Raw genomic sequence first — 13,285 nt, 5'->3', positions numbered from 1 at the left:
ATAAGTGCATGAGCACAGCCTACCCCTTGATGTAGTATCATAGGGTGAAACCAAGGGGCACATCTGGCACACGAAGCCCAAGGTGATTTTAGTGGGACGAACCCACACACGGCAGCAAACACCCGGCTGTTATGGTTTGAAGTCAAATTTCCATCTTGTAAAAAAAAAAATAAATAAGTTAATATGAGGATGGAGAGGTGTTCGGCAAAAATGGGGACAGACGTAGACAGAGGCGTTGGAGGAGTCTGTCTTCGACACGTGGCTTAGGTGGTCTCGACCCTAATTCGCGTGTCTGACCAGAAACTCCATTTGTGTCACTGGACCTTCTGGATCAGATTGATGATATGTCGGAACTCGTTAGAGGAGAGGTCGTACATCGAGTTGTGTTGAATTGAGGTCGTTGTTGAAAGTGGATTCGTGAAGTGATCTGTTCAGGATCGCCCCTGATGGCATGGAGCATCAGACCTTTCTTAAATTAATATATCTTCGACAACTATGACTTAATAACATTTACCGACACAATCTATGGTCCCTTTTGTACTTCTGAAACTGGCCACTTAGGCCTCTAACCTAGGCTAAACAGGCCTTCGACTCTGGCCACACGGGCCGCTGACTCCAAATACCGTGATTCGTATCCGAGGATCGTTGGCTGGGAAAGGAGACCGAACCTTGGGATTGATTTGGCTAGGAAACCCTCTTCGTTGCCGAGGAAAAGCCAATCAGTTAATCACCATGTTGCTACTGGGTCATTTTCCTCATCAGGGTGGTTCACGATGACGAGTTCGTTCCAGAACACCATCATTAGCTAGTAATCTAGGTAAAAAGTCCGGGAAGCCAGAAGAAAACTTGCAGTTGATATGATGTTCGGGCTAGGTAATGAGACAACGCCCAGCAACTACCAAGCACTGCTAATATCACTAAGAGAAGAAATTAGTAATCCCTAGAACAATCACCTCGACTTGGTAACGCGAGAAGATGCTACCATTTGGCTTAGAATCCGAACGCAACCTCTAAAGTCCTTCATGTAGATGAAACTAGTTAGGTGCTTACGGTGTAAATGAAGGTCGGACTAAGGTCCTTCAAATGAAGGGGTGTCGACAGACGCGGCAAGTGTAAACGAATTACATGTTGGTCAACATCTACGGGCAACTCATAGAGACATCTTCAGAGATGGTCTTTGTTGTCGTTTTTGCTGCCGAAAATTGCGTTATAAATAGACACTTGGTACTGAAATACGATCATCGTAAAGTGGTGCATTTTGTGAGTTGGTAACCGAGATGCTTGAACCTCTTTCACGAATTGCGATACAAGGTATGGCAAATACTGCGTTTAACAAGTTTGCTCCTCATGATATACTTCATATACCCTCTTCTTCCTAAACAACACCTGGGGCCTCCGACCTTGGGTTCAACATCTAACTGGGGTTTGCGGTGGAACGTACCAATATACTTGCCGTCTGTGGACCCGACACGATAGTAGATAACGTGGTGCAGAGCATGTGTACGGACTCCAACACTTGGCATTCGGTCAGCGATTGGTTCACCCGGATCATGACATTCCTACAAAGCAGCTGGAGTCAACGACAGTCCGCGGACGTTGTAGGATGACTCCATCACCGGGGAGTATCTGAGTAGTGTGCGTCCTGGCCCTTGATCGAAGCTACAAAGATAAAGTATCATCTTCGGCGTAGTGGAGATCATGGGGGCCCCGGGAACAGGTGTAAGATACGCCGTTTTCAGGGAGTATCCGAGAAGTGCCGCTTCCTACGGAAGGAACTGCATGGATAAGACAATACCTTCCTTGTGTCGGACCTCGTAGGAAAGGGGTAAAGAACTGTCGGGGGATACCTACGGGTAGCGAGGTTTTCGATGCCGAGTGTGTCGGTATGAGTTCAAGCCGCGGGCCAAAAATGCTAGGGTTTCAAAGGAAAACAAGAATACCGGACAACAGTTGGAGTAGACTGGCCCCATCAAAGGGGGGCGGTCGAGTAGATTGCGTCCGATCTCACGGTTTAAAGCTACAAAGATAAGGCGATATCTTCTGAGTGTCGAATGCCGTGGGTACACTGCTTTTCTGCGTAATATGTTCCACTTTAGGGGAGTATCGGAGTAGTGCGGTTCTCAACGATCGAAGCCGTGGTGATAAGACTTTATCTTCTTCGCAGTGGACATCATGAGGAAAGGGTTATTCCACGATCGGGGAATACCCACGGGTAGAGTGATTGTCGACGCCAGTGAGCCATTTTTATTTTATTACACATATAAAGCGGCCCACCACACTCCCCCACACCAAAAAGCTCATATGAGCCCCCTGGTAATGGACGCTTTCTGTTCTCAGCATGTCTGGCAGCAAACAAAAAAACAAAAACGCGAGCAAAATTTATTCATGCTGAGAACTTTAACAAAAATGTTTTTTTTACTTAATGCGAGGGAATGAAGCTAGACAAGTAAACTAAACTAAACTAAGAATGAATCTCAGTGGAAAGAGTATTCCTTTGAAGAGATCCATTTTTACAAATAATTAATACAAAAGAAACAAATTAAAAATTAATTGATAAAGCTAATATACTAACTAGGAAAAAATATTTACAAAAAAAATGTTAACGTTACTTTAGAAAAAAAATTAGTTAAAATATATGTGTAACAAAAAATAAAAAATTAAAAAATACTGGCATGATGATAAGGTTTACGACTGAAGTTCCTTGAGGTGACGTATCACTTTCGATTTGAAAATGTTGCGGTTGTTAGCATTTTTGACAACTTCTGGAAGGCAATTGTAAGAAGCAGGTCCAATGTAAGAAATTCTGCGTTGACCAAAAGATGTTAAGCAACGGCTTCGAAGCAAATGATGTGATTGACGAGTATGGCGAGAACGAGTGCCTGAGTTAAACAATAAATTTCTTGTGTTGTCTAATGAGTTCAAATTGTCGAAGACATACAATAATGTTTGCAGACTACACAAGTGGGTAAGAGGTAAAATATTGTAAGTTGTATTCGAGTACAGTAAAGACGTAGGATAGAGATAAGGAAGTTTGAATATGGTTTTTATGCAACGATTTTGTAATGTCTGCAATCGCCCGAGGATAGACAGGGAAGCCCTGCCCCATACCGCGATGAGATAGTTCAACTGAGAGTGAATGAAAGCAAAATAAAATTTAATTAAAACATGACGCGGCAAAAAAATTCTAATTCGCCAAAGAATACCACTAAAGGACGATGTTTTCTTAATAAGGTTGTTGACATGAAAACTCCACGAAAGTGTTTCATCAAGCGTGAGCCCCAAATATTTAAAGTTATCCACCTTTTCGATTATAGTATTATCATAAGAAAGGTCATTGCTGCAATAAATTCTTCTTCTTGCTGAACGAAATATCATGTATTTGGTCTTAGAAAGGTTTAGGGTCAGCAGATTGCTATTAAAGTATTTGCCAAGAATCTCTAAGTCTTTTTGCATTTTTCCGATTATGACATTGGGACAATTCTCTGGATAAAATAAAGCTGTGTCATCTGCAAATAATCTGGGGGTACCATGTAATGGCAGGTTGCATAAGTCATTGATGTATAGTAGAAAAAGTAGTGGCCCAATGTTACTACCTTGAGGCACACCCACTTCTATTTGTCCCAACGAGCTATTTATTTTATCAATAGAAACATACTGTTTCCGTCCTGTAAGATAGCTACGAAAGATGTTATTAGCAACTCCTCTTATTCCATAGCAATCCAGTTTTCTAAGGAGAACGTCATGATCAAGCGTGTCAAAGGCTTTTCTTAAGTCCAGAAACAATCCTCCTACAATTTTTTTTGTGTCTATGTTTTCAATTACCGAATCTATCAATTCACACATTGCAATAAGCGTACTAGACCCAGCTTTGAAACCGAATTGCAGGTTATATAAGATGTTATTTTCTTTGATAAAGTTATTGAGTCGACTTACCAGAAGTTTTTCGAATATTTTGCTAAACACACTAAGTGTTGAAATTGGACGGTAATTATTTATATCCGTTTCATCGCCTGCCTTAAAAACGGGAACCACTCTAGCGACTTTTAGACTTTCGGGATAGACCCCCGATACCAAAATAGAATTAAAGCATGCAGTTAAAATACGTGCCATTTCTAAGCAGTTAGATTTTAATAAGCTGCAGGGAATGTTATCAGGACCACAGCTTTTTTTATTTTTCAAAGATCCTATAGTTTGAATAACTTCATTGACTGTAGCAGGTCGTAAGAAAATGGTGTTAGGAACTCTGTTTATGAAAGATAAGTTGTCGAAAGATGGGTCGACTACAATATTATTTGCCAAATTTCTACCAATACTGGTAAAATAGGAGTTGAAAAGTTCACAAATTTCTTTCTTATTACTAGTACTTCGATTATTAACAGTCAGGTTGATCTCAGCTCTAGAATTTTCTCTGGAGTTCCCTAAGACAGAATTTATATTCTTCCAAAGTTTCGAATGGGGAGAATTGTTAAGAAGGTTTTCGAAATAATCTTTTTTGCATTTTCGTTTACATTTTTCAACTTTCTTTGAGACATGTTTCAGAAGTTCTTTTAAATAGGTATCTCCAGGGTTGTGTTTAACTCTCTTAATGTAGTTGTTTTTTAATTTAATTAGAGTTATGAGGTCGAGAGTCATCCAGGGACAAAAATTACCCTTAACCGTTACTTGTTTACTTATTTTTTTCGTACATTGCAGGAGCAATGAGCTATAAACGGTCGAAATATTAGTCAAACAGACATTCGCGTCATCCACAGTTTGAATTTGTCTGAGATAATCACTGAATAGTTGATGTAATTTAGTATAATTAATGGTGGTTTTTTCAAGATCGACTTTTTTCTTTGTAGTTTGGAGTTCAAATGTTGATATTATCTGACAATGATCGCTAATGTCACTATATATAGTGTCGTTCGTGATCCGAGGCGAATCAATTAGTTTGGTAACTACATGATCTAGGATGTTTTGGCTTGATGGTCTCGTTGGGAAAGTGTTAGTACAGATGTAACCAAGCGATTCAAGAATTAATTTATACCTGATAACTGTGTTGTTGGATTCTATATTAATCGGAATATTCAAATCTCCGACAACAAAACACGTATGATTATCTGGAACCGATGACAGTATGCCTTCAAGTTTTTCGCAAAAAGTATTAAAACCAAAGGAAGGTGGTCTATAAATTCCATGAACGTCAATGATTTGGCTATTGATGAACAGTTCAATGCTTATATTGTGAAACCCATCGATTTCAATATTGTTAGTGACCTTGAATTTTAAATTACTATTCACATACATTGCTAAGCCGCTGAGTCTATGTAGGATGACGTCTACACCGGGAATCATCCGAGTAGTTGGATTAAGTCCCGCGCGTGTGCTGTGACAAGCGTGAGTCTAGGATAAGCTGTGATCAGCTCACGATGGACATAGAGGGGGCAAACCTCGAATCCTGGGGGTAAGAGGTCAGGCTTCGAGTCTGCATGAAGATAGGTTTGTGCGGTCTACCCCGAGTCTTTGCGACAAGAAGTTGGGTCTCGAGTCGCAAGAGGAGAGATCAGGCCTTTAATCAACAAGAGGAGGGGTAGGAGTGTTTACCTCAAGTCATTACGAGTGGAATTCAGATCTCAAGTCGCTTGAGGAGTGATCAGGCCTTGAGTCATGCAGAGGAGAGGATTATGTGGGAACCTCTAACTGTGGTTAAAATATCTTTAAAGAGTAGGATGTCATATGCGTTAGTCCTCCACGGCATACGCATTTCCAGCAAGACCTCTCTTCTCTCGTACAACATTTTCTCTTGACGAATCGAAGCCTGATCGCTTCTCCGAGAGCTAGAGATTTTACACCTCCTCCAAATAACTCGCGGTTAACTTCTTGCCGACTCAAGGCCTGATCTATGCTATCGCAAATTTAAATTCCTTCTTTTCTTGCATAAACTCGGGATTTAACACACAAATGTCACCTCTTGGTAACTCGAGGCCTGATCTCTCCTCTCTCTGCGTAGTGGAGCTTGAGTCGTTCCCAATGAGGGAACATGAGGGGATAAGATGTGAGTTTTTAACTGTGGATATCATTGGAAAAAAAGTGTTTCGAAATACGAGGAACCCCTCTTAGTACAATCAGATTTTCTCTCGACCCCAAGTAAGTCAGTTGGGTCGGTGAAAGATAACATCTACGTCGGAAATTATCCGAGTCGAAGAGGTTAATCCCGAGCGAATTCTGGAACAAGCGCGAGTAAGCTGAACTCGATCATCCCACGTCAGGAAGAAGTTATGTAGTTTGGACATTGGACAACAAGCCACTTTGTTGTTTGGACTTTGGAAAAGGCCATAGAGTATTTGCCGAGAGAGTGGTTTTGTCGATGCATATTTCCGTGAACGAGTCCGAAAAAATTTAAAGTTCAATAAAGAATTATTTACGATTGGTTCGTCATCCGTTAGTTGAGGATAAAAAAAAAGTTCACGATCAAAGCTCCCGTGTCACATCTTCTTCTCATCATTAGTTTATGGTTCATTCAAGTCAGACTAGTGTTTGTTTTTTTAGGTAGGGGAAAAACTTTTCCCTTAGCCAGTTCGTTAAATCTGTTGATTTTTTCATGATCCCTTTATCTATTTCTTAATCTACAAAATTAAAACAATGTATATTACATTAACAATGTTTTGTTAAATTTTGGACAACAATAGACTGAGCATTTTTTTCACTTTTCCTTTCAATTTTTTATCGGTTCAGGCGTTTTCTCACCCTCATCAGTTTTTTTGCTTGTTTTTTTTTCAATTCTTAGAACTACCCAAGAAAGCTTAGACAATGCTCCACAGACATTGATCAACTCTAGACTTACTGGTGATTTGTGTGTGGTTGAGGCTGCGTGCAGAAAATCTATCAAAGTATAAGAGAAAACATTCGACGCGTTCACTCACACATATTCGTACTCTAAATTGTTTTTCATGTGTTTCTCATTGTATTGGGTGTATCAACTCAATACCCATTCCAACTGTGGCATTTTTCTTCCGCGATTTTTTGAGTACATTTTCGAAGAGCTTGGGATAAGGAAAGTTTGGAAAGTATGTTACAATGACGAGGAATTCGATACCAACTTGATAAACATATACATTTATGGCATCCTTGAAACGCTGCCGTGATTTGCCGAAGTGATTTTTAGTATTCGCCATTAAGAGCGTTCTTTTTTTCCCATTTTCTACTTCTCCGAAATTTTCCATGAAATGTGATCTCTATACAATATCACATTTCATGTAAAGTCTCGGTTGAAAATTAAGAAAAAGAGAAAAACACTTCTATTGGCGAAAACTAAAAGTGACATATACTTTACTTCGGCATATGACGGAAGAACGGGAGCCATTGACGTTTAAGAGATCAAAATTAAAGTTAAACAATTAGATAATACATCTTCTATTGATTTTTTTTTCCTAACGACTTTTTGTGGCTGGTTGCTGTGGTTAAAACGGACCACAACGGAGCGCTTTTTAAAAGCTTGTTCTGGTTCTAAGACTCTCTATCTCTCTCTCTCTCTCTCGGTCTCTTTCTAAATAGTTTTAAGTCTTGTTTCAAAATTTCCGATAAATTTATTACTACATTTTACATTATTAAGGGTTTGATGGGACCGATGTAGATCAGTTTCAGGACAATGTTGCTTCAAAGCAGTGGACTCGACAGAAATCATCATCAAGTTAAATTGAATCACCTCCAGGTGCCTAAGAGGAGTTTGAGTTAAATCATATTTTACCATGTAGAAATTTAAAACCAAGTTCGTTCGTTTCACTGTTAACTGATAGGTTTATTTTTGAAATTTAAAATATGCTAAGGTTTCGAGTAAGAACATCATGGGTTATTTCGCGAAATACCTTGCATCAGAGCTACGTACACTGAAAAATCCCAAGAAACCAAAGTGAGTTATGGTTCTGAAGGATCCGATTTCATTTACTTCACCTAGCTTTTGCAAGAGCTGTTGATTTTGAAGGAAGAAAAAAGTTTGTTAAACTAATCGGAAATATACTACAGTTATGTTTCTTAACCTATCGGTTCCATCTTCGGTTAGATCGATTTCAAATCGTTTCTTCATAGTTGCTGATGTTGCCGTTATGGGTTGGGGACGAATGTACAAAAACAGCTAATAATGTAAATGAGTATCTCAGAATTGGTTTCTTCCGTTGTGTTGCCTTACTTACTGGATGGGGTGGGTTATCCTAAAAGTAAACTGCTTCTTCGAAGAGCATGTATCTTATCGTTCTATATAGCCTAGCGTTTGCGAACCTAGGGCATCCGATCGCGGGACCGGACTCTTCGTTTCTCACCTACTTACGTTTAAAGGTTTCGTTGTAAAAGACGAGGATTGACCAGCGTCATGAGCAGAATCCAGCAGGCAATGGACAAGGCCGTACCCAGGACCCCGCCAGCCGGTCGTAACCGTCGATACACTGAGGTTGCCCCACCCCGGGCCGTCGAGCTGGCCACCTGCATTTCCTCCGAGTGCAGATCCGACGATATCCTTTGGGTGTAGAACTGGAAGATGTCACTGACCTGTAGGAAAAACAGTAATAAAAATCTCGTTTAAGACTCAATCCATTAGGAGATCGCAACTTCAGAGCTAGTAAGTACCTCATTCCATCCGTAGCGGTTTTTGGCCTGAACGATGGATTCGTAGACGGAGCTCGGGTGCAGTCCCCGTAACGTGAAAGCCATCACATGGGTCAATGGTTCCGTAACTGGTCGGGGTGATGGGGTTAGAATGATATCGTGCCATCGACCGGGCTGCTGGAAGGTTTCGTTCATCTGGAAGTAGATACAGAAGATCATAGATAACAGAGTTAATACCAAGGTAAAATTTTTGTTAAATGAATAAGCTTAAAACCCAACAAACAACCCACGTTATAGACCCTTGGATTACAGGGATTATGCATAAGGTCACTCATGAATTTTTAGAGGCTCACAATGCTTAAGGGGGGGGGGGGGGGTAGGGTCTTACACTTTCAAAAAATCGATTTTTTTATTTTTTTATTTTCTTATTGTAAAACATTTCAAGAATGTTGTGTCAAATTTTCAAGTCAATTGAAGCAAAACTGTAGAAGTTATAGGCCTTTATCTCCTCCTATCTTATACTGCAAGAAAGCAAGAGCAGAAACTTCAAACGCGTTTTTCTTGAAAGCACATTTTTAAAGTCCGTGGACATCGTCATTTGAAAACTACTTATCCGATTCTTTTCAAATTTGGAACATATTTTCTACATATAAAATACCAGACCCCAACGTTTTTCATTTTTGATTTTTTTTACTTTGGGGAGATTTTAGAGGTGAAAAATGGCGGATTTTTTCGTGAAAAATCGTAGTTTTTACTTCAAACAGCCACAAAAATTTCATAAAAATATTTTTAAGTTAAATAAAAACGATGGGGTCCAGAAAAACATCTATTAAAAATATTTTGCTCTGATTTTTTGACTTCAGATGATTCTGTGCTGAGATACAGTGTCCACCGCAAATCCTGTTTTCTAAAAAGCATCCTCGAAAATGCTCCGTCACCGGCTCATTTTTCAATATTTTTCTACGAAAAAATTACTAAATGTTCTTTTAACAATGCTTTGTATAATGCAAAAAATTTGAATACATTTGTTTGAACGATAGCTCTAGAAAAAAATCGTGAAAATGGTGTTTTTTTTATACCCGTTAGACCCTACCCCCCCCTTAAGAAAGCAAATGTGTAGATGTTTCACGGAAAGAGCGAGAAAGACGAGCTATCCCTAAAGCGTAGCCTCTCTCTTTTTTTAAGCAAAAAAAAATAACAGTCTTTCTTCGGTAAAACAGATCGATTGCTGCAGGCTCTAAGCGAGTACTACCAGAAATGTTATACGTATTTAACCGAACCGAACCAACTATCATGCTGTCATTTTGACAGCCCATGTACGTGCGAAAATCCGTTAAAGTCACTTGGATTGTCACGATTGGTTGTCGGAGTTGTTACAGCCACTAGGAACTTGTGGCTATCGCTAAGAAACTTGCGGTGAATAAGGCCCTTGGTCCGGACGGAATCCCAAATGCAGTATTTAAGGTGGCGGTACAAACTATTTCGGATAGTTTCAGAGTGGTGCTACAAAAGTTTCTCGACGAAAGATCTTTCCGCAATCTGTGGAAAACGGCGAAGTTGGTGCTTTTACTGAAACCTGGGAAACCCCCAGGGCATCCATCATCGTACAGACCAATTACTCTACTTGACACCTTTGGTAAGCTACTGAAGACAATAATATTCAACAGACTTATTATCTACACAGAAGGCGAAACTGGACTGTCGAAAAGACAGTACGGATACGGAAAGGGAGATCTACAGTGGACGTCATTAGAATGAAAAAGAAACGGACAGGTGTTCGTCACTGCGCCATTGTGACGATCGACGTTAAGAATGCCTCCAACAATGCCATCTGGGAACCTACCGCCAAAGCGCTTCACAAGATGCGTGTTCCCAATACATTTCTGAAGGATAATATTAAGCTTCTTCGAAAATCGTGTCCTGACGTACGAAACCGAAACTGGGTTACGATCTACTGCCCTAACAGCGGGTGTTCCACAGGGTTCCATAATCGGACCTGTGCTTTGGAATGCCATGTATAATGAGGTGTTTACGCTGAAACTACCGGCAGGCGTGTAGATAGTCGGATTTGCTGACTATATCGTGCTCATGATCACTGTCGAAACAATCGAGGAGGTAGAAGACCTTGCAACGGTGTCCGTAGAAAGGGTTGGCATCTGGATGGAGTATGTTAAGCTTCAGATAGCTCACCATAAAACCAAAGCTCTGCTCGTGACCAATAAAAGAGTTGTGCCGCGCATGGAGATTACTGTTGAAAGACACACGACATCTTCAAAACATCAGCTGAAATACCTTGGGGTAATGGTTGACAATAGCTTAAGTTTTGATGCGCATGTCAAATACTGTTGTGAAAGTACATCGAAAGCCATCGACTCATTGACCTGGATTATGCCGAACTGTCATGGTCCAAAGAGTAGCAAGAGACGTCTCCTTGCGAGCGTAGCTCCGATACGGAGGAGCGGCTTGGAGCTCCGCTATAGAGGTAGAGTGCAACAGATCGGTTGATAGCCATGCGAGTTTCCTGTGCATACAGGACCATTTCAGCAGATGCAGCTTTTATCATCGCGCGCATGGTTCCCATCGACATAACTCTGACGGAGGATAAGGAGTGTTACGAAGCAAGAGCTGTTAGAGGAGTGCGTTTAGCTCAACGAGCAGTCAATACTCAAGATGAATGGAAGATGAACGCATAGGCTAATCCCGCGACTTTCAGACTGGGTAAATCCGAAGTATAGAGAGGTCAACTTCTACCTGACGCAGTTACTTTCGGATCATGGGTGTTTTAAGCAATACCTTCATCGATTTAAGCTTATCAGCTCGCCTTTCTGCCGGGAATGCGTAGATACGGAGGAATCGGCAGATCTCTTTCTTTTACTACCAAACTGTCCACTTGCTCCTCAACCCGTCATGGACTTTGTAAACATTATCACTCCGAACAAAATATCTTTTTAAACACTGCTGAAAGTGATCTCACTTTCAGGCTAGGGTTCTGGTAGCACAATAACTCCTTGATGTTGAACCTTCAACTTATACTGCTTCGCTTCGTGATTATTGGTTTTGTAAAGCTAGTCATCTTCAACGCCGAATGCTGTACTAGTGAGATTGGATCGGCTATAATGAGTACCTAGACCAGAGATGGGTTATTCGGTGTCTAGATGCTTGTCAATCTCTTCTGTATAACAGATATGATCGTGCTTCCGTGATGGATGTAGGATGGTTAGTTGGTACGGGTTTAGATTACTGAGCTTGGACTGCGAAGCTCATGGCCAATTGACGCTTGGCTTCAATTGGTCTCGTTGCTCAAATTCTGTTGTATATGTTGTTAAGTGATATGTTATACAATAACTCTAGATTCTCCTACTGTAACATTTTATCCAATTTTGGGGGATTATATCCATTCCAAGGTTGCGTAACAAAACCATGTCGCATGCTGCTGTTGAAGCAGGTGACAAGGTCTTGGGCCTCGTATAACACCACAGTTCAAAAGCAACGCGATCTTAGGGTGCGATATAACCCTAAGCTGGACTCATATATGTGTTGGGGGACATAAAATTCTCATGTACTCAGCTACGATATTTCCTGCAGCAAAGGGGAGCGGAGATAACATTCGGGGTGGTCGTGACGGGATTCTAGCTTGGTAATTTCTCAAACGGCCATGCCTTGGTGGTAAGAAATCCTGCGGGAGTGGATGCTGTGACGGGCGCGCGGTACTTTGAAAGCGTTACCAAACAAGCACACGTTTTGGGGTCTTCTGAACCTCACGAATTTTACTGCTGGGCAGATCAAGTCTTATTCTTACAGCCTTCATCACAGGGACTCCGCACCGCGTTCTACCCAGATACTTCGCGACGGTAACGGTGGAGATATCCTACACAACGTACGCAGCATACGTTGCAACTCTGCATACGCAGAAGGTGAAGTATTATCTTTGTATGCTTTACTGCTGAGTTCGGACGCACTCGTCTCAGATGCACCCTGACGGTTGAATCATCCTAAACCTGTTGCGGACTTGTGCTCCAACTTCTCTGCATAGAGTTATGATCTGCATCCTCGCATATTCTCTGCACCATGTTGTCGGTTGACGTATCGGATCCGCAGGCAGAAAGCATGTCATTGCGTACCCCTTCGAGCCTTGGACAACTGAACACTACGTGTTCCTGCGTCACGACTATGTCACCGTAGTGTGTCCAAACGGTGAAGGTGTCAAACATGAAGTATCCGTGACCAGTAAAGAACTGCGTCATGCTGAAGTCCACCCCACCATGTTTTCGATACTAACCGCTTTCCGAGCTGTTCGATAGCTACTGCCATTTGGTGGCAAAAACCCCCGCCAATACGTCTGCCCTTACCAATAGAACGGTTTGATACCTGCTGAACACCCTCAGATTCATCAAAGAATACACGCTGCAAAGCTTGTGGAGGATGTGCTGCCTATTGCTTAGCCGCATACAGGGAAAGGCTGTGAAGAGAATCTCTTGTGTCGAACATGTCTCTCTTTAGCCACAATCTGATGAGATGGCTGTCTCTTACAATTTGTGAGGTTTTTCGACAATTTGTGCTGAAGAAACGAGAGAGATTGTAGCAATTCCACAATGTGTGCTTCAAAACAAGAGAGGTTATGGCAAAACACCACGGAACCCGCATTTCCAAGGAAGTCTCTCTCCGTCACAAATTCCTGGCCGGAAACTACAATCATACAGAGAAGCTA

The 13,285-nt window shown here is 41.2% G+C and overlaps 1 protein-coding gene across 1 annotated transcript in view; it reads right to left on the bottom strand.

Moving 5' to 3' along the window:
• Positions 1-5,289: 5,289 nt before the first annotated feature.
• The window catches only part of LOC129738067 (limbic system-associated membrane protein), a 335,222-nt gene continuing 327,226 nt past the window's right edge, over positions 5,290-13,285 (bottom strand). The window contains exons 9-10 of the mRNA XM_055729249.1: positions 8,599-8,772; positions 5,290-8,520 (exon numbers count right to left, since the gene is read on the bottom strand). Coding sequence (XP_055585224.1) covers positions 8,305-8,520; positions 8,599-8,772 — 390 coding nt within the window. The 3' untranslated portion in view covers positions 5,290-8,304. The remainder of the gene's footprint in view (positions 8,521-8,598; positions 8,773-13,285) is intronic.

This window comes from Uranotaenia lowii, chromosome 1 (genome assembly GCF_029784155.1).
Source record: "Uranotaenia lowii strain MFRU-FL chromosome 1, ASM2978415v1, whole genome shotgun sequence".
Classification (NCBI taxonomy): Eukaryota; Metazoa; Arthropoda; class Insecta; order Diptera; family Culicidae; genus Uranotaenia; species Uranotaenia lowii.
The sequence above is the reverse complement of the archived record's forward strand: the minus strand, read 5'-3'. Positions and strand labels throughout refer to the sequence as shown.